Source organism: Idiotropiscis lumnitzeri, chromosome 16, assembly GCF_059441095.1.
Source record: "Idiotropiscis lumnitzeri isolate Australia: NSW breed Sydney's pygmy pipehorse chromosome 16, RoL_Ilum_1.0, whole genome shotgun sequence".
NCBI classification, from domain to species: domain Eukaryota; kingdom Metazoa; phylum Chordata; class Actinopteri; order Syngnathiformes; family Syngnathidae; genus Idiotropiscis; species Idiotropiscis lumnitzeri.
Genome location: NC_142406.1, coordinates 3,698,775 through 3,718,048, shown reverse-complemented (window position 1 = coordinate 3,718,048; position 19,274 = coordinate 3,698,775). Strand labels below are relative to the sequence as shown.

The 19,274-nt window shown below is 41.3% G+C and overlaps 2 protein-coding genes across 9 annotated transcripts in view; one reads left to right on the top strand and one right to left on the bottom strand.

The window, feature by feature from the left end:
• The window catches only part of dync1i1a (dynein cytoplasmic 1 intermediate chain 1a), a 31,520-nt gene extending 16,110 nt beyond the window's left edge, over positions 1 to 15,410 (bottom strand). The window contains exons 1-7 of one of the 3 annotated variants that reach the window (XM_088318222.1): positions 15,099 to 15,410; positions 14,577 to 14,711; positions 14,390 to 14,504; positions 13,896 to 13,983; positions 12,069 to 12,128; positions 11,795 to 11,910; positions 116 to 205 (exon numbers count right to left, since the gene is read on the bottom strand). In XM_088318222.1, coding sequence (XP_088174348.1) covers positions 116 to 205; positions 11,795 to 11,910; positions 12,069 to 12,128; positions 13,896 to 13,983; positions 14,390 to 14,504; positions 14,577 to 14,696 — 589 coding nt within the window. In that variant the 5' untranslated portion in view covers positions 14,697 to 14,711; positions 15,099 to 15,410. The remainder of the gene's footprint in view (positions 1 to 115; positions 206 to 11,794; positions 11,911 to 12,068; positions 12,129 to 13,895; positions 13,984 to 14,389; positions 14,505 to 14,576; positions 14,712 to 15,098) is intronic. The other 2 variants (XM_088318223.1, XM_088318221.1) reach the window with 2 other exon arrangements.
• pdk4 (pyruvate dehydrogenase kinase, isozyme 4) overlaps positions 1 to 19,274 on the top strand; it is a 55,816-nt gene that overhangs the window by 33,760 nt on the left and 2,782 nt on the right. For 3 of the 6 annotated variants that reach the window (XM_088318235.1, XM_088318236.1, XM_088318240.1), the window contains 17 exons: positions 2,893 to 2,976; positions 4,487 to 4,713; positions 5,845 to 5,939; positions 6,264 to 6,382; positions 8,101 to 8,253; positions 11,553 to 11,701; positions 11,801 to 11,927; positions 12,060 to 12,149; positions 12,477 to 12,552; positions 15,308 to 15,530; positions 16,186 to 16,377; positions 16,691 to 16,832; positions 17,976 to 18,047; positions 18,289 to 18,473; positions 18,628 to 18,717; positions 18,964 to 19,041; positions 19,166 to 19,242. In XM_088318235.1, coding sequence (XP_088174361.1) covers positions 16,260 to 16,377; positions 16,691 to 16,832; positions 17,976 to 18,047; positions 18,289 to 18,473; positions 18,628 to 18,717; positions 18,964 to 19,041; positions 19,166 to 19,242 — 762 coding nt within the window. In that variant the 5' untranslated portion in view covers positions 2,893 to 2,976; positions 4,487 to 4,713; positions 5,845 to 5,939; ... (6 more) ...; positions 15,308 to 15,530; positions 16,186 to 16,259. The remainder of the gene's footprint in view (positions 1 to 2,892; positions 2,977 to 4,486; positions 4,714 to 5,844; positions 5,940 to 6,263; positions 6,383 to 8,100; positions 8,254 to 11,552; positions 11,702 to 11,800; positions 11,928 to 12,059; positions 12,150 to 12,476; positions 12,553 to 15,307; positions 15,531 to 16,185; positions 16,378 to 16,690; positions 16,833 to 17,975; positions 18,048 to 18,288; positions 18,474 to 18,627; positions 18,718 to 18,963; positions 19,042 to 19,165; positions 19,243 to 19,274) is intronic. The other 3 variants (XM_088318237.1, XM_088318238.1, XM_088318239.1) reach the window with 3 other exon arrangements.

Below are 19,274 nucleotides of genomic sequence, written 5' to 3'. Positions count from 1 at the left end.
GGACTCTCATACGCACACGTTCTGTTGTTCTTTGCCTTGAAATATGTTCGTGGAAGGTTTTTAATCATTGCTGACGTCTACATGCCGACGAGCTTTGCGTGCCGCCACTTTTTACCTTCTTTATTTTCCTTGTCGTCTTCATCCTGCGGCTCCAACTCGGGGCCTGGCTTCGTTTCCATCAGCTCTTCATCCTCCTCTTCCTCTTCTACTGAGAGAGAGTTTAAAAAAAAAACAACAGCAAGAGAGAGAGAGCACTTGTGTTAATCAACAGCTGTTCCAATTTTCTCTGACCTCCCACGGTGCACCTCCTTCTCAACCCCTTCTTACCAAAATAATCATTGCCAGACAGGAACAAGTACACCTGACTTTCCAAAAATTAAGTCCAAACGGGTCATTTACAAACATGCAGATGTGAATGAGCCTGGTTTTTGTTGTTTTTTTTTTTTTTGGAGGGGAGGAACACACACGCATCTATAGATTGCAGTATTGTGTAAAACAAAACAGTTTTGTGTTCACATGGCCACTTGAATGTAAAACACGGCAGGAAATCGAAATAGTCGTGTTCACTCCCTCTTCCCGTCTTTCTGTCACCTTTGACCCCTCGCAATGGTATGTATGTGTAAAAGGGGATTCCCTTTACATTCCCTCCAATCAGGCTCGGCAATTACACTTGACTATCCAGGATTTTTTTTCAGTGTGTGCCGTGTGTGTGTTTGGAAGGAGGTGGGAGTTCAAGCATGAAAGGTTACTGTCAACACAGACACCTGCTTGTCAGCTCCCGACCCCCCGAAAACCCCCCCGCGACTCCCCTCAGGCTGTGTATTGGTAACCCTTGCCAACTTCCCCTCCTCTTTTCTCTTGCGGCCTCCCTCTGAAACAGATGCTGAGAGTCGGCGGGGCCTTTCCGAAGATGTGGCCAGACACCTGCGGTCTGCCAACACGCACGCATGCACACACACACACGCGCACATACACACACTCCTTGCCCACAGTGCCAGGGGTGGTGAGGGGTTAACTGGCGCCGGGTCAAACTGACAACAGGCGCTTAGTCCAGTGGAAGGAAGTGACTACATCACACTCTCAGATGTGAGATCCTCCCTCCATCTACACGCACACACAATGTCAGGGTGTGTTTTACTCAGCTGGAGTACGGCCTGGGGCAATGTTAAACCACTCGCTTAAAGCTTGCTCTTGCTGCAGATGAACCGTGCGTTTACCACTTGGACATGCTTAAGCTGATAATGGCCGCCCTGGCACTGCTATTCAAGACAGCAAATCTTAGTCTTCATTGTTATTGTGCATGAATAAATGAATCATCTCACATTTTGTGTTTAAATTCACCTCAGAACAAAGGCTTTCGTATACAGTGGAACCTCGAGTTACAATTGGTCCAGAGAGCCCGTTTGTAACTTCAATGTTCATAAATCAAGGTAATGTTTCCCATTGAAATGAATGGAAATGGAATTAATTTGCTCAAGCCTCAAAACTAAGTTATACTTTTATGTGTGCTTAAAAATTAATATAATGTGTAGTGTATAATGTATATTATGAAGAGAAATAGTGATTTTTTTTCTAGTTCATTGGTTGAATTTGGCGTACAGATCCAGGGAATCTCAATCAGAAAATGGGATATCATATTTAAAAGGTTAATTTGCTCAAAATGTCTTTTAATAATTTTCATAATGGTCCCTTTTTTTGTGCTTGAGTCGGGCTTTATTTACTTGTATGGAAAAAGCTACTCTGGCTTTTCTTCGTAAAACGTGGCTGCTTCTGACATCTATAATGGAGGTGGGCCTATTTTGACAGAATTACACCAACACTGTTTGTTGTCTTCATGGAGGCAAATCTACGAAAATTTGTTTGTCAAAAGGGACGTCTGTAACTTGAGGTTCCACTGTACTTGATATATCATTTCCATTCAGTGTGCACTGAGTGTATGAGTAAGACGTTATAAATGTGCTCCCCAGTGCCAGTGTCCCAGTTTGCATTGGTCAGTGACTAATCTCCAAACTTCACAAGTTCAGGGAAACAGCGCACCAACTGTGGAAAGTAATGTAAGCAAAGCCCTTTTAGTGGTATCCTCTCCTTCTTTTTCTGTTATGTCTGTCCTATTTTCTTGATCCTGTCATGTCCAGACCAGTGGTTTGGAATGTGTGGTGAGGAAGATGGGAGGAGCGAGAAAAGAAGAGAGCGCGACCACATTGAGGGGCGCTCAAACTGTCAAAGCTCAGGACCACAGGCCTCTGGTGCAAGGCGGCGTGATTCATGGCCGACGGGTTACCTCACTGATGCCTTGACAGTCCAGTTCTCCCATGAAGGAATTGTTGACGTTGCTGCCATTTGCCATACATCAAGTTCCTCTGTCACAATCCTGCACCAAGAATATCAGCGCTATTTCTTTTGGATGGAAACATACATTCATGTTACTGAAGTGGGACCAGTGACACTGAGAAATAGGTTCTCATTGGTGATGAATGAGGCAAGTACGGGGAAAGAGAACCACATCTACACATTACGGAGATGTAGTACATAGATCGGCTTCAAATTCACTGGTTCATGTTCATCTGGACCAAGACCCTCACCTATCTTTGCTCTCTGCTCACCATGCATACCACCACCCGCGCTCGCCGTTGCTTCTGGTTTATTAACCCCTTTGTTCCCAATGTCCATGCTGTTCGTCTACATTCATGCCATAGCGTTATTTACACACACATTGTAATATGTTTGCCAAGGTGTTACTCATACATTACACATGCACACTCAAAACTCACGTTTGTGGAATTCATTGCAATAATTTTGTTTGATTTCACAATGATTTTTTTTTCACAGGTTCGGTAAACATCCAATCCGTATGTCCACGTGCTTACTCTTCATATTGCATCTTGTGTGCAGAATCACGAAGGAACTCGATGCAAGCCCACGAGATGTTGGATAAGTAGGTAGTTCTGACTTTGGAGCATGGAGAAAAACACTCAGGTGAGCACGCAGTCTAGAAAATGAATGGATGTTTATTTGTGATTTTGATGCAAAGCAAATAGTTTATTCTGAAATAATTCAATACCATGCTAGTCAACTCAATGTAACAGAAGCAACAGAGTCACCACAGATGCAACAATTGGACTGACTGCATTGTACAGACCCCATAATCTCTACAGATCTCAAATGCCTTAATCCCAATAAAAAGTTACTGTGTGTGGAGGGGAGGTGGCGGCGGAAATGGGACAGATGGATTTTGGGGGATTTTTGGGGAGAAGATCATAAATGCATTCATAATGGCACACACACATAAACAGTTCGCAGGGGTCCTGGGAGGTTGTCTGTTCAACAGACCACAACACAAGCACAACGCGGAGGAGGAGGAATAGGAGGCAGCCACGGCGACTTGAAAGGCTTCTCTAATGTGGCCATGGCACGACACGCACACGCACGCACACACACAATACCCTCAATGAGAACAAGTCTTATTGTTGAAGAGAGACACATGCACGCCATCCTCTGCACCAAAGCATGTTACTTATAACCCCATGCAACTGGGTGATTGTTTGATTTTTATTCCTTCAATCAAATGCAAATATATATATATATATATATATATATTAGGGTTGTCAAAAAATTTGTAATTTTAAAATAATAATTTTTATTTACATACTTTGCAAAGCCAAATTAAAAAATGGTACCATATTAGCTGTACGTCTTCAGCACATCATCTCAGAACAAAACACCCTGCTCGAGTTACCGCTGGGCCTTGCAAACCAACTCTGCTGGAGTGTGGTGCTTGTGGGCAGAACTAAATGTACCGTATAAGTTTACAGAATTGTTTGAGAAAAATGACGGTTAGATCGTAATCAGGATTAAAAAAAAGCTATTAGAACCATCTTTGGATGAAAATTTACTTCATATTTGGTGATGCTACATGAATTCCAAGATATTATTCATGTAAATATATGTTTCAAGCTTCATGAAATATAGTTGAAAAATGTGAAAAAATGTTGATTAATTAGTTATAAAAATTGAATCGCTTTACAGCACATTAAAAAAAAGTATATTAAAATCCTAGCACTTAATCACTAAAAGCTTCCATATGTTTTTATAGAGCATAGCGCTTGGTTAAGTGCGGTCCATCAAGTCAGTATTGCCAGAGAAGCATCCAAAGTTGTCCCCACATACACACATGAGCAGCAGGACCTGATGCAAATCTGCTGAGACCAAAACCCACACGATGATTTAGTTCCTCTCGCCACCGCATTTCTTCACACTCATCAGAACAATGGATAGTGTACGTGTACAAGTTTGTGCGTCTCTACGTTGCATTCACACGTGCATGCCCGCACATAATCAGATTTCATTAAAGCAGTCTATTCAGCCCTTTGGTGGTCTGCGGATGACGCTGTTGTGGGTGCTGTGGGTGCCAACTGATTCTTTCTCCTATCTTTTTCCTCTTTCTCTGCCTCACTATGTCTCCCCATCTTCTTCTCTCTCCCTAAAGCAGTGGCACCCAGGCTTGGCCCGGTCCCAGACCCACATCTTTAAACTGAGCCATCATACCACACCACGGCATGCTCTGAGCCCAGCCGCAAGGCCCTGATTAAAACCCATGACTTCAAACTTTCCAAACTGTCAAATAGGGAACGAACCAGTGAGAGAGAGAGAGAGAGAAGGAGCAACAGAATTGCCTTATATAAAATCACAGCAGTGGCATGGACTCAATGCCAGGTAGGCGTTTTGTGTCACTCAAACATACAGCTATTTGCATCTTAGTGTGTCTTATGGGGATTGGTCGTGTGCAATTGCATGTTGGTGGTATATCGCATTATTTTCAATGATAGGTGTGTGGGCACAAAAAGGGCAAAAGGCCGAGTGACAACTTTGCAAGCTTGAGCCTAATAAGGACTTTGTGTGCAGTGTGTTTACAATATCCAACACAAACAGTTGTAACATTCGATATCAATGCACAATTGTACTCATGGATTTTAGTTATTGTGCGTAACACCACGTTTTAAATGCTAAATGAGTGGTTAAATTTAATTGTATTTGCAAAAGCCCTTGACACGAAAGTTTGCAACCGTCTACCAGCACATTTGAGCATGCTTTATATGCCAAGAGTGCCCCCTACTGGAGAGTTTTAGAATCTCATGTTCAAGTCAATCTACACAGCCAAGAAGCGAAGTCATCAAATTCTTTGCGCTCAAGTGGCAGGCCATAAACCATGATGATGATTTGGAAATTAAGGCCTGGATCCGTTGCTGGTAGAACAGTTCATTTCAATGCATATTAAATTTCTAGTGTTTTTCCCTCAAAACCACAGACAAATTGTTTTTGTTGCCAGTGTTGGCATTAAAGCTATTTTTTTTTTACATTAATTCACTGACTTAAGCATCATTTCCTAAGTGAAAAGTGTAAAATAAATAAATGAATAAATTAAATAAAACCACAAACAGGTCAAACAAAGGTTTAGTAAACATTAGGCTGGCCGTTGTAGTGAACCTGCAACCCTCTTAAAATGAAAACCTCTGGAGAGTTGAAGTGATTTTGTACTGTAAATGCGACCACCCAGGCACACGTCCTGAGCCCGCTGTTGTTTTACCCCAAAAAGTCAAGTTCAAGACATTAAAAAAAAGACTGAGAACTAAGGGGAAAACACGGAATCTTATCCCTCCACATTTCATCTCATCAGATGGCAAATATCATGAAGGTCGATGTTGCCAAAGTAAATTGGAGAATGACAAAAATGAAGACGAGGATCGTGCACCTTATATGGTGCTCTCTGGGAAAAATTACAATCATATGTGACTCACTTGGAATGCCATGAGCCTTGTAAATGACATAACTTTTCTCTAATATCAGAACTTGAACCACATGGGACCCTGCTGAGTTGGAGAACCAGAAGCACTGCTTTCTATGCGTGCAGGACCACAAGAGACACTCCCAGTCTCGCAAAAGTCAGTCGGTCCTTAAATCCCCAAGTGATATTCTTTATATGTGCTTTCAGTGCAGTGAATTTGTAGTCAAACAACAGAGTGCATTTTGTTCAGCTTCCTCTTGGTACACTCACTGTGGTTACCCTCCATGTGAATTTTGCCTTCAGAAAACACAAGTACACACACGCACATACATGCATGCGGCCTGTTGTAGCCGCCTGGCTGGAACAACAACAATGTAAGAGAGAACTGCTTCCATATGTGGCTGCATACACCCAGATACTGAAACATATACAGTAACTACCTAACCATACAAAACTCATGAAACCACACTCCTCTTTGCAGAACCTTGAAAAGTGGCCACAAAGCCCACATGTCTGTTTCATATTGACGGGGCGTGTGTTCCATTCACTTTGATTTGAACGCGTCGTCAGTTCGCTGGACACAGTGGATGCGTTGGCGCGGTGAGTTTTAAGCGCAGCAACCTTGTGAATGTTCGGCACTGATCATGTCTTGGACAAAAGCACCAGATGAAATCAATTCTTTTCATGGACGTGCATGTGAACGATGACTTTGCCGAGAGTCAACATCGGTCATGAAACTTAGCTGTGTAACTGTTGTCGTCAATAAGATGTAGTCTCTCCAAAGTGAGCCATTTATTTGCCGACGGTGCAACTTTTGAGGGATATTATTTAAAATCAAAACATATTTTGTGTCGGAAAGAAGAAGAAAATGTATTCAATTAAGTAAAACTAAGCCGAGCAGGCTGCTGAGTACCACCATCATGACCAAAATTTAAATATCAAAAACAAAATGTGTATTCAATAAAATACAGCCACAGAGTAACATTATGCATATTTCAATTAAGAACTCTGCACTTAAATATAGGGGAGAAAATCTTCTCCTTAAATGATTCAATTAGAATTTACTGCATGTAAATGTTAAATAAAAATTAAAATAAATATTATATAAATGTATATTATATATACATATATTGTAATAATTTAATATAATATATTATATTACATTATTAATAATTGAATTATATTATATTAGAAATTTATATAAATATATATAAAAAATAATAAAAATAAAAAAGTTCTTAAAGATTACATTTAAACATATTGAACTTATACTGTATGTTTAATACAATATTTTCACGTACCACTCGAGAGAGCCCGTGGAACCACTGGTTGTACTCGTACTACACCAGTAATTTCTTTTATGGTTTTTCTGTCTTAATATTAACAGTGGTTGACCTATTTTAAACTTGGAGAAAACCATTCCAAAACTACAGCAACAATTGTAACAGAGATTTCACTGCAAACTGTCTTTAACATAGTGAGAGCTCCTAAATAAAAACAACACAGAGAATAATAATAATAATTATGAATAATTGTAATCAGGCCAATGAGCTGCCAGTGTTCAGGATCACTTCATGTATTTGCAGTTTAGATTGTTGGATTGCTCCATAACAGTAGAGCTCAAGGTGAGGGTGGTCGCTTTGTCAGCTCGGGAATGTGTGCTTGCAAGTTACTTAGCGGTTGTGTGCACATTATGAAATGACATTTTTTTAATTGTGAATATAACAGCGTCCTTACAGGTGAGGTATTTAAAAAAAAAAAAAAAAAAAAAAGTAAATAACTAGTCCACCGGACGTCCAAGAAAGCCTCTTCTTGATGTGACCGTACTTAAGGAGCGAATTACTGACCAACTATATACTGAAGTCGAACAGTCCGTGAAAACTAATGGTCCAGAAAACACGATAAGCGCGAGAAACTCATACAGACAGATACAACAACATGTCTGCAGACCCTGTGAACTTTTAACCCAACCAGGGTTTTTCCAAACATGCAATATCACATTAGAACACACAGTGAGCCGTTTTGCTGATGGCGAGCCTGCGGTTCACTGCAAACAATTACTGATGGAATCATAACTCGGGGTTTCCGCCTGCGTCCTGAAAGTCCGGTGGTCCTCAGGCTGGAAAGTGACCCCTAGCTGGAACAGCGTGTATGTGAGCTTTTCTGGAAGTCTATTTATTCTTGACATTTGAATCAATAGTGGACAACAATGTTAACTGAAAAATGATAGAATGTACACTGCAGTTATTTATTTTTTTCAGTCTCTCACTTTTGCTTTATCTTCTTAGTTTCATGACCACCTTTGTGCCCCATTACAGGTCTTTTAAGGCACCACTGAGCAGAACCACTTTACGAGGGCCACGTTCACACTGCACCCACGCTGACCTGCACAACATGGATATGTGCACAGCTGCACGCACAAGGAGCCTTCAATTTCTTTGACCTTTCCATCTACTGCCAACGTCCCAAGTGTAAGTACCCGCACAGATAGTTATCAGCAGACTGCGATCGCTTGACTTGAAGTCGTGGCATTAACTGTGGTCGTGGCCAAGTGGGGACTAGCTGGTCCAAAGAAGGTTTGAGGGGAGAAACAAGTCTTTGTTTGATTGAAAAGTTGGCCACATTGTGGTTTCATTACGTGAACTATGCGCCGCTGTACATGTGTCAAAATGAATTCAACATTCCTAATATTTTTTATTTCAAATTACAGCTATGCTACGGAAATAAATAAATCTAAAAATATAGAATTACTGTAATTGTACAATGCTTCATTTTGAACTAATAGACATTTAATTGTATCCAAGTACACATAACCACATTTTTTTCAGGTGGTCTTTATTTTCTGCACTTTGTTTGTGACGGGACATTGAGAAAGTGCCAACTACCTGCTTGTAACAACATAACAATAGTGGCTTTGTATTCTGGGAACCAGTAAAGCAACCGATAGCTTTTGTATTTAAAAAAAAAAGAATTACCAGCACTATTTTCACTTTGAAAACTGTCTGAAACACTGCACCATTCCAGTTTGTGTCTTCATCCATCTTAAGAATGAGTCGAAAGGTATGACCCTGCCATCTTACGAAAGCTGCGTTTGCATTAAAATGCAAAAATAGATGAATCACATGTACAACGCTGTAACAAACATATGGACTTATGATGCAAAACAAATGAGGCTCTTCTCCAAAACACTTTCAGTACAAGACAGACCACCATTAACTCACACTTTGTTTGACCTCACTATATTAGGTTACTATCACTCACCATGTTTGACCCTGCTTGATTTTTCTGCTATGTCCTAAGGCAAGTGGCCTTCCCTTACGACAAGCATGGCCATTCAAATCCATTAAGAAAACAGTAAATAACTGGCGAGAACCGTGACTGGGGCTAATCCTATTGACCAACACAATGGACACTCGGGACAGACCGATGGCTGAGCGGCTATTGGGAAAAAGGAGCACACATAGACGGCTACTCATCACGATTATAGAGAATCCAATTGGTCTCGGAAGTGAAAAGACTCATCGTTTAATGGTTTCAGAGAAAGTCTCATGCGCACACTTTACACACGCAAACTGAAATGTGAAAGTCAGCACACACATTGTACATGCTTAAAACGCAAACATGTAAGGACACACGTGTACTTCAACTCGGCGTTTAGGACTGAAAACAAACTTGCGTTGGACAGCTAGAGGTCAAAAGTTCATGACGATCTCTGAGTCAACCTTCAGCACTTAAAGTGATTATGATAGGCTACACACAATGTCAATATTGAAGTTTTTCTTGAATGCAATTAAGATCAGGGGAATTTTGGCCTAAATAACATTTAATAGAGACACACAGAGGTCAGAAGTTGACACCAGTCGTCACAAGTATACTATGGACGCACTTTTGTGTGGGCATACAGTACACGCAGAGCAAGCATATCAAACTAAGGGAACCGCCCCTCTTGGTCGCACCACCATCATTAAACGACTCTTTCTGCAGAGACCAGCTGGTTTTCTCCCACACGGTATCATTCTTTCGGATAGGGCCCCCTTCCGAACTTCTCTTTATATTGTAAAAATATTTAAATGGTTTTTTTTTTTATGTATTTTTTTTTTTTAGACGATGCCTACATTGTATTTCATTTCAAATATGGCAAAATGTTAATATATACATATATGTATGCATGTGTCATAACATACTAAGAGCTAAAAGTTATATATTCATGTTCCTAGATTGCCGCAACAAGCTGAAAGCGTTGTTTGTGTTGCAAGTCAGTTTTGCAATCACAAAATCTGGACTAAACAAACACGCGGCCAGGCTGCTTTCTTTTCTCCACACACACACTCGCTTTGTAGTCCTCTGCAAAGAAAGGTCTCCTAAGGCCAGGGTCAAAACACCGTAGACCTGTACGGCCCAGTTCTGGCTCCCAGATGTTCTCTTAAACACACACACACGCACACACACACACAGTCACTCCATATCATCTCTATCTTCCTCCCTCGAGTTGCTAAGACAGCTGGCAGCCATGTGACTGTAGGGGTTGTACTTCCTGCTTCCTGTCATTATAATAGATGGTCTGGTGTGGATTCCAATGCCCCCTCTACCAGCAACCATCAAGTGCGCGCGCACACGCACACGCACACACACGTAGGTCTGTCCTCATCAGCATCCCGCCTTTGCCCCTCCTATTTCCTTGACAGATCTCGGAATAGATCATCGCCACATGCAGAGGCACTAAACATGTGAATACAATGTGTGCAGAGGCCTGCGTAAAATCTCATTGGCCACGATATTAGGTACATCTTCACAATCATAACACATGCGATCCTGTAGCAGATCGCTATCGATACAATCTTGTGATAATCCAGGAACGGTTTTCTACTGTACCAAAGTCTAGGAAAGTGTTCTCACATTTTATTTTTTTCCCAAGTAACTCTGAAAAAAAAAATTAACTTTCTAGGTACTACCATCATGGCCACAATTAAAATACAGTAGCATAGTAGGTCTGTTCTCCAAAAACAGGACACATATTATATATTATTAAATATTATTGTAAGACACTGTAACATGATACTCGCATTGAACATTAACACTGTGCTTAAATATATGGGAAAGAAATTTACTTAATGGTTTTAAATGTATTGTTAAAATTTAATTACAATTTGAAGCTAAGTGTTTAAAAAAAAGTTCTAACAGATGCTTAAAAGTTGAACACAACTGAACTGTATTTTGGCAGTGTTTCTCTTGCGTGCCACTTGAGGGCGCCAGTGAACCACACTTTAAGAATCACAGATGTTAAACTTTGTGCAGTATGGACGTTTTTGAGTGGAATTGAGGAGGATCAACATATATTTTGTCTTTTATGTTTCACTTTATTACCATCATCCAATTTAAAAAAAAAAAAATATATATGATTGCAAAATAAGTCAATGCAATGCTCCAGTGCTCACTTTGCAAAAGCCTGTGCAGCATCAAACCTCGGTGTAGACCATATGGATGTGTTTAGACTCCACATTGCAAAATAGTGCGCACACGTCTTGACATGCAGGCACACACAAAACCCTCACACGCCTCAATGAAAACATAAACACAGTTACAGAAATTCACTTCTTAGTTTGCCTACAACACACATACGCTGAAGAGCTCCAAAATCCATCGGGAATCATTTTTGGGTCCGTTTTCAATCTATCATTCTGGTTCTACTTATAACCAGGAGTCAGAACCATTATGTGCTCTGTTTGAAGACACAACAATTGACAGGCAGACATTGTCTTTCTGCCCTCAGCTCTGTTTTTGGGAGATCTTTAAGTCACTCCAGGTTTACAGGCTGTGAACTTGGCTAACCAAAAGAGTATCAAATTCAACCACCCAAAGTCGACAGTTTACTGCAACATGAAACTTCGGCCTTTAACTTTTGGTGTGCCACTAAACTCTGTGAGTATCTAAATTGCACCTCCGCAAAGTTTGTTTGAACCTAAGACTTGTGGGAGTCTGTCAGAAAAATGTCTCACACACAAAACTGTTCACCTTCAGATGAGTGGGCGGCGAGCGGCGTTTGCGTCTCCTTGCTGTACAAGACCATCTCTTTTGGTTGGAAGTCAACTTGCGTGATCTTCGAGGCACCCAGCTTCTGCATCCTCCGCCTGGTTCACAAAGAAAGGTGCTCTTAGAATTATTGAAAAACTCAAAACAACTTTCATTTCATTACTGTTAAATTGAATTGTAAATTTGTTTTCCTCCAAATGTATTTGTATATCATATTCTGTTGAGACATATTTTGTTTTATTTTTAGATGACATACCCAAGCTCAGAATCTGCTTGCAGCTGCAGGACAGAGGGATCCGTGTCCCACTGCAGTGTCCTGAGATCACCAACAGAGGGGGTAAAAGAGCATACATGACAACTATATAGTGGAGCATATAAAAAGTCGACATGTTACTGTCCAAATGTCAGTTTTTTGTGATATTAAAAAGAAAAAAGCCACCATAATTGTAACCAACTCATTTTTATTTCCACCCCTGTAAAGTAAAAATAGACTGAGATGAAGTGATTGCATAAGTGTGCACACTCTTTTATGACTGGCTGCCTGTTGAAAATAATTCACATTCCAGCTCATGTTCAATGGCGCCGAGTGTCTTTGATTAACGCCAAATAGAATTTAGATGTTCTGGTAGGCGTTCTCTGACATTTCTGTTGTCACATCTTACAGCACAAGCCCGGTCTGGAGAAAGCTTCCCCACTCATGAGATCCTTCAGCTCACCTGAGACCCTCGAAAGGATAAGCGGTACTGAAAATGATGTATCATCTTTTATATCACAAAAATCTGTCGATTGAAAAGAGGCGTGACGACTTATCATTTGCTTCTACGTTTTCAAGTTGATCAAATTCAGCACATAAAATTCACATCAGCGTGAAACATACATGGTGACATGCCTGCCAGGTATGATGATCATGTGATCATGAGGAAAAAGCTGCCGTAGACGTTTTATACAGAGAGGAATATACAGAGTTAAGGCAAACTGGCGCCGAGATCTCCCATTTTAGAAAGGTAACACTTCCAATCAGACTTCCCAATTTGATGATACCTTTCAGGGCCACTGAGTGCACCCATCAGACCTTCAGCCTGAGCCATTTCATTAACCTGCCAGAATGACTGTTTTCACCGTAACCGTGAAGATACAGATTGTCAATTTCTGTGCTAAGGCTCAACACGGCCATCTTTACAAATTGAGGAAGACAGCCAGGCTTGAGTAAAAAAGTCACCAGCAGAGTGCAAAAGGACTGAAAGGCGAACTGTCACCGCTATGTTTTGATCCGATAAATCATGATGGCAACACAATAGGTGCCGCTCTGTTGAGAACGGGGTTCCTTTGGTTGTCAGCTTTGCTTACCTTGAGCTTCGTACCTCCAACTTGCTTTTTGACATACCTGACCAATGAAAGTGAAGCACATAAAGACACAGCCACGAATTGAGGGGAGTCCAGGGGTGTTTGTGGGACTGGAGGTAACTCACTCAATTTGTCAAATTGACTTATGAAAAGCTAAATAATTTCTTTCATGTTGGAAACTTGATTTTTGTCTCCAATTCCACCCCTGGCGACACCAGTGTGACAACGCGCCCCGAGTTATCATTAATAATAATAATAATAATAATAATATTCCCTTTTATTAGTCCCACAATGGGGAAATTCGAGATTCGAACCCAGGCCTCCTGGGGAGACTGGGTCCTGAACGCGGCGCCTTAGACCACTCGGCCATCCTGGCAGCCAAAAAACATCGACCTCCACAGTTAGCTGCCATTGTGGTACAGACAAAAAGGCATGACTGTTTTTGAATTATTATTTTTTTTTAAACCAACTCAATTTGTAGAAAATCAATAGCAGCTAAGGTGATGATTACATGTGCTCAGTGGTCATCAAATTCCAGACACGATGACTTGTCATCACATGCAAAACACAACTTAGTCATTCTTACCTAAATCTGTGATGCAATTAACAACAACACAGAAAGAATATCAAAATATTAGGTGATAAAATTACTTCCAAGCCAAAACACTTTAATAGCACATTCTTGTGGCGCGTGATGCTTTTAAAATGTGTTGTAAAATTAAGTTAAATTGCGCCATACCTGCCTGCTGCTCCGCTATCAGCTGAATCTTGGCTCTCCGTTTCACTGGGCGTGCTCATTGATTTGGACGGGGATAAAGGATTTGGCACTGAAAAAAATATGGAAATGCCAATTTCGCATAACAAGATACATACAAGAAAAATAGATAACAATCCAAAACAATATGGCATCAATTGGCTCAGGCTTGCATTATTTATTTTTTTTTTTTACATTAAACTGTTTTAAAAGTGGCGTTAAAATTGTGTGGCTCAGCTTCTAAGATGGCTTCCCAGCTATAAGGCGTTGTTACAGTATTAGACCACAAGAGAACAGCATTTCTGAAAGCCAACTGGAAGTGAAAGACACCCTCGGGAGTCCGACTAATCTATTAGAAATGAGCACAGGAAGATGATACACTTCTAAGTATAGACTTGTGAGCCAGATGGAATAGTGTACGGACAAAATACTGTATCTTTACAGCACGTCATCATTAAGTCTATCAAGGAGGTGTAGACCTAAAGGGGGTTCGGGTGAAATGCCGATACTCTGCAGCAGGGCCTCGGTCTCTCGACGCTTGCGGTCCAAGTCTGAGTCCTCTGAAGTCGCCTCCGTCTTCTGTTGGTTCTCTGCCTGCACGGGAGAATCCCAAAATAGATTCAAACACACAGGTGTGTTAACTTCAATGCAATGCTGTCAACTTACTTTTTTGGTTACCTCTTTCTTCTTCCTCTCCTCTTCTTTTCTCTTTTTCTCCTCCCTGATCTGGGCGAGGCGCTGCTTTTTGCGCTCCAGCTCTGCTTTTAGGTCACTTTTGTCCGACATGGTCTTCTACTGGGGCTTTTGGAAATATGTATGACACTGTGTTATTTATGAATTCATAATGGTGATCAGAAAACAATGTTGTTATAGATAGGTGTAATTACCATGTCATGTTTCATTTGCATAAATAAACTGCTTCTAATGTCACTCTGCAATTAAAAACACGTGACCAGGCAGCAAATGCTACCTGACAGCTTAAAATACCAAATGCATGAACCGAATAGGATAACTATTATAGCAGTGTACCATGCAACGCCTGCAGAAGGCAGATGTTAATTATCATGTCTCTTGTAGTAAATCCACAGCGAGCAGCTAAAGCATCAGTCACTTAAACCTCACGTTAGAATTGTAATGCATGCATTTATGTTAGTCACAAACCCGTCCGTTAATGCGTTCCGTTCATACCTTGTCCACTCGTGTTGAGAATGATGTGTCACGGGGAAAGATGCTGTCTCACTGCTACGCCCGAGGGTTTCAACACATCCTTTATCTTAATGACATTTAAATGGAGAAGCCACCAAACTGGTCTTCTAAACCGTTCAGCAAGACTTACAGATAGAAGCGGCTGACACGGTGCATTTCAGGTGCAAAGACTCTAATAAGACATGATGCAGGTGCAGGTCCAGAAGCGGAGCGAAAGGATGATGCTGAGAAAGAGGACGAGGAAATTCCACCTCCATAGACAAGAACTGTCCTATTGTCATGGCTTTTGCTACACTGCCATCTTCTGGACTACTCAAGTAAATGACTGCGCTTTTGTGTTGACGTTTTGCTCCACTGCCATCTTTTGGACTCCCGCAGAAGGCAATTGGAGGTCCTCAACCGCTTCTCGTGCAGGTACAAGTCATTTTATGTCGTTTATATGATCGTAGCATAAACAGTGGGTAACTAAAGAAATGTTTGGTCATGGCTCTGCATTATGTATGTACTATGCACTGCCTCAAGTGGCGTGCAGTGTGCAGAAGTGACAAACAATAGTGGAAAATGTTCACTCATTTGATTGTCTGCGAGTGCACAGCAGGCTGAATGCATCTCTTTGCATGCATAGTATAATACCGAAATCAATTGGAGGCGCGCATTGATTTATTTCAGCGACTGCATGTAAGTCGGTCGTCAACTAGGGCTTGCGCACTCGTGGGACCTACTGACGAAGTAACCTAGTGTTTTGTTATAAATTAAAAAAAAACAGCTAGCGTATGCAGTTGAAGCATTTTAACGGTGGGGGAGGCTGTGGTCATTCGGGTTGCTCTTTGCTGTAGTTTCTCTCGACTGCGCTACGCCCCGCCCACACCCAGCAAACATGGCGGCCATTGGTGCGCTTCAATGTCAATCCGTTGTCGTCTCCGCCCAACAACAGTACAGTCCAAACATCATTATTGGAGGGTCAAAATATGCGTGGCGGACGCCCTGTAGCAGGGAAACGAATATTTTACTTATGCCCATCTTATACGCAATGTTAACCAAGCGCCTGCTTTGGTTTTGTGTTTGCTAGACAATAGGCGTCAAACTGGAGTGTGTGAAGTGACGGAGAGTTCATGACAGCTGGGTTCTTTAAGGACTGCAACAATGAAGTTCGCACAGTTTTTGATGAAAAACAGCTCAGTGGCCGGAATACCGAAGCAAGTGGAGAGGTTTTCCAAGTTCTCGCCTTCGCCTTTGTCGATGAAGCAATTCATTGACTTCGGTAAGCGTTTCCAGGACAGTCGAATTATGTTGCAGAGGGTCTTGCAAGCATTCAAGGGCAGCTGTGCCTTCTGGCACCGATGCAATTGTCTATGTGTTAAATCAAGTGTATTAGACATGACAGATGCTATTAGACTATATTAGATGTTAAGAATTAGCTTTTGAAAAAAATTAGTTCATCTTGCTTGATCAACAGTAGGAGTTACAGAATTCTTCAATCTATGGGCTTTTGGAACAAGCGCTCCGTCATCATTTGACACAATTGGGTCAAAGTTTGTTTGCAAAGTTGTTTTGTGTCACCCATGTGACTGCAGGCTCTGCCAATGCCTGTGAGAAGACCTCCTTTGTGTTCCTGAGGCAGGAGCTCCCTGTCAGGCTGGCTAACATCATGAAGGAAATTGATTTCCTCCCGGACAAGCTCCTCAGCACCCCTTCTCTAAAGCTGCTCACCAGTTGGTAGGATACACTACATAATTTCTCCTTTTCTGCCCAATTTTGCATCCACGGCCTGAGAAGGATAAAGCCCAAATCCACAGCTTCAAGGTCAAAAGCACTCTGTTCAACCTGGTTATTATATACTGTTTGTGTTAAGAAGTTCAAGCCAGTCATGCTGATTTATTACAGCACTTTAAATAACTTTGATATCGTAATGACCACTTAAAGCTGGATAAAACAGTCCTCCCTCACCCAATTCACATTAAATGCACGTGATAGAGGCCTCATGATCTGTGTCAGATTAGATGATACTGACTCACGATCCGTTTCCCGTAATCCTTCTTTCAACACTTGTTGTGAAAAGAGTGAGTGTCGCCTTTTATGCAGCACACATCATCTTTATTAGTGCTCGTGTTGTTTTTGGTGATAATGATCTTAACCTTCAGACAGGTGAGTTTATGCCTGTCTGTTTGAGTCGCGCCCATATCAAGGTGCACTGTAGTGTATGGCCGAGGTAACTAACATTGCGGGACTAGTAGCCTTCTTATATTTTTTGTCTATCTTAATAATGTTTGAGGAAATAATAACACATTAGAGCGCAATCCTCCACTTCAGACTCCAGTCTGACTGTTTTTGTCGTCACTATCTGTTTTGTGTTTCTGCACGAGTCACGTGAAGCAATTTCACTGTGAAAAGGTCAGTCAGTAACACCGCCCCCAACTGACTTCATGGCATGTCTAGTATGGATATATTTGGCCCACGTGCCTGCTTGCACTGTGGCATTTTCTTTTGTGCCGTGCGTACTGTCATGAGTTGACGTATGAGGACTGCAACTGAGGTGAATTTTGTGGTTTTGTTCATGGAATGAGAATACGTTTCTAGGTCACCAGATGTTTCCATGTGACGAAATAAAGTGAGGGTCATCTGATGGGCAGCCAGAGAGAGACGTTATTGCATTGTTCACCTTTCACCTACTTTCTCAGCACTTGAGTGTGTGACTCTGCAAGCTCGTCTTCATTCACTGGCCTGCATAAAGAACTTCATGTATCGTTCACTCCAAATGTTTAGAATGTGACAAACTGTATTTTCAGTCTTTTTGCATCTTTAAATGCCATAACAATCTGAATCCATCTTCAGTTTTATTTATTTTTTTGCTTCCCTTAGGTATTCACAGAGTTTGTTGGAGCTTGTCGAGTTTTTAGAGAAAGATCCAGACGATAAGGAGAGCCTGACAGAGTAAGGCATTTACACTAAACACACACATGCACACAATCAATCCAGTTAGTTGCTATTGAACTGGTATAACAAGGCGGGTAATTGTTTTTATATTACACTGTAAAAAAAAATACATTATTGTGGGAGAGAATGAAATTTCGCACCTTCCATGTTCATGCCATCCCTAAAAGCGAATATTTATTTATTTATGTTGCGCATAAACTCGTACAATAGCGTACATCCATCATGCTTGTGTTCCCAGCTTCACGCAAACTCTGATCAAAATCCGCAATCGGCACAACAACGTGGTGCCCACAATGGCTCAGGGTGTGGTGGAGTTCAAGGAGGCTTTTGGCGTGGATCCCGTCACCAACCAGAACGTGCAGTACTTTCTGGACCGCTTCTACATGAGCCGCATCTCCACGCGAATGCTCATGAACCAGCACAGTCAGTATAGCACTTGGTGATTATCAGTGAGTTCATCCTCACACTTATGTCACACTCAGGTGCAATAATAAGAATATAATCATAAGCTCTATGATTAGAGATGAGATAAAGAACTGCGCATGGTTCTAAACGTTTTCTGCGTTGTGTTCTGTAGCTTTAATCTTCGACGGCAGCGTGAACCCGGCTCACCCCAAGCATATCGGAAGCATTGATCCCACCTGTGACGTTGTGGAGGTCGTAAAAGGTAATGAATGATGGTGCTCAGTTCTATTTTACACACGCGTGCGCTGAATGTATCGTCTGTTTTCCAACGCACAGAGCTTGCATAGATCGTTGTTTGAATTTAATCACATTTTTATAGTCTGTATAAAGGCTGGAGTGCCAAAACATGTTATCTTTAGATTTATGGCTGGGATTTATTGAGTCTGTGTTATATATAACTCAGTTATATGATGATTACAAAGTTGCTTGTATTGTTTTCCACGTAAAGATGCCTATGAAACATCAAAGATGCTGTGTGAGCAGTATTACCTGACCTCCCCGGATATGGAAGTCACACAAGTGAACTGTAAGTCAGACACGGCCATTTGTTCCATGCCATACTGAATTTAAAATACTTTGCTGCATTTAGTAATGTCTGCCGCAGGTTTTAGGTAGGATTAAAAAAATTTTAAATGCTGAATGTTTTACAGCCAAAAGCCCAGACCAGCCCCTCCACATCGTTTATGTGCCTTCACATCTTTACCATATGCTATTTGAGCTCTTCAAGGTACAGTGAGCAACCAAGCGACGACAAACCTT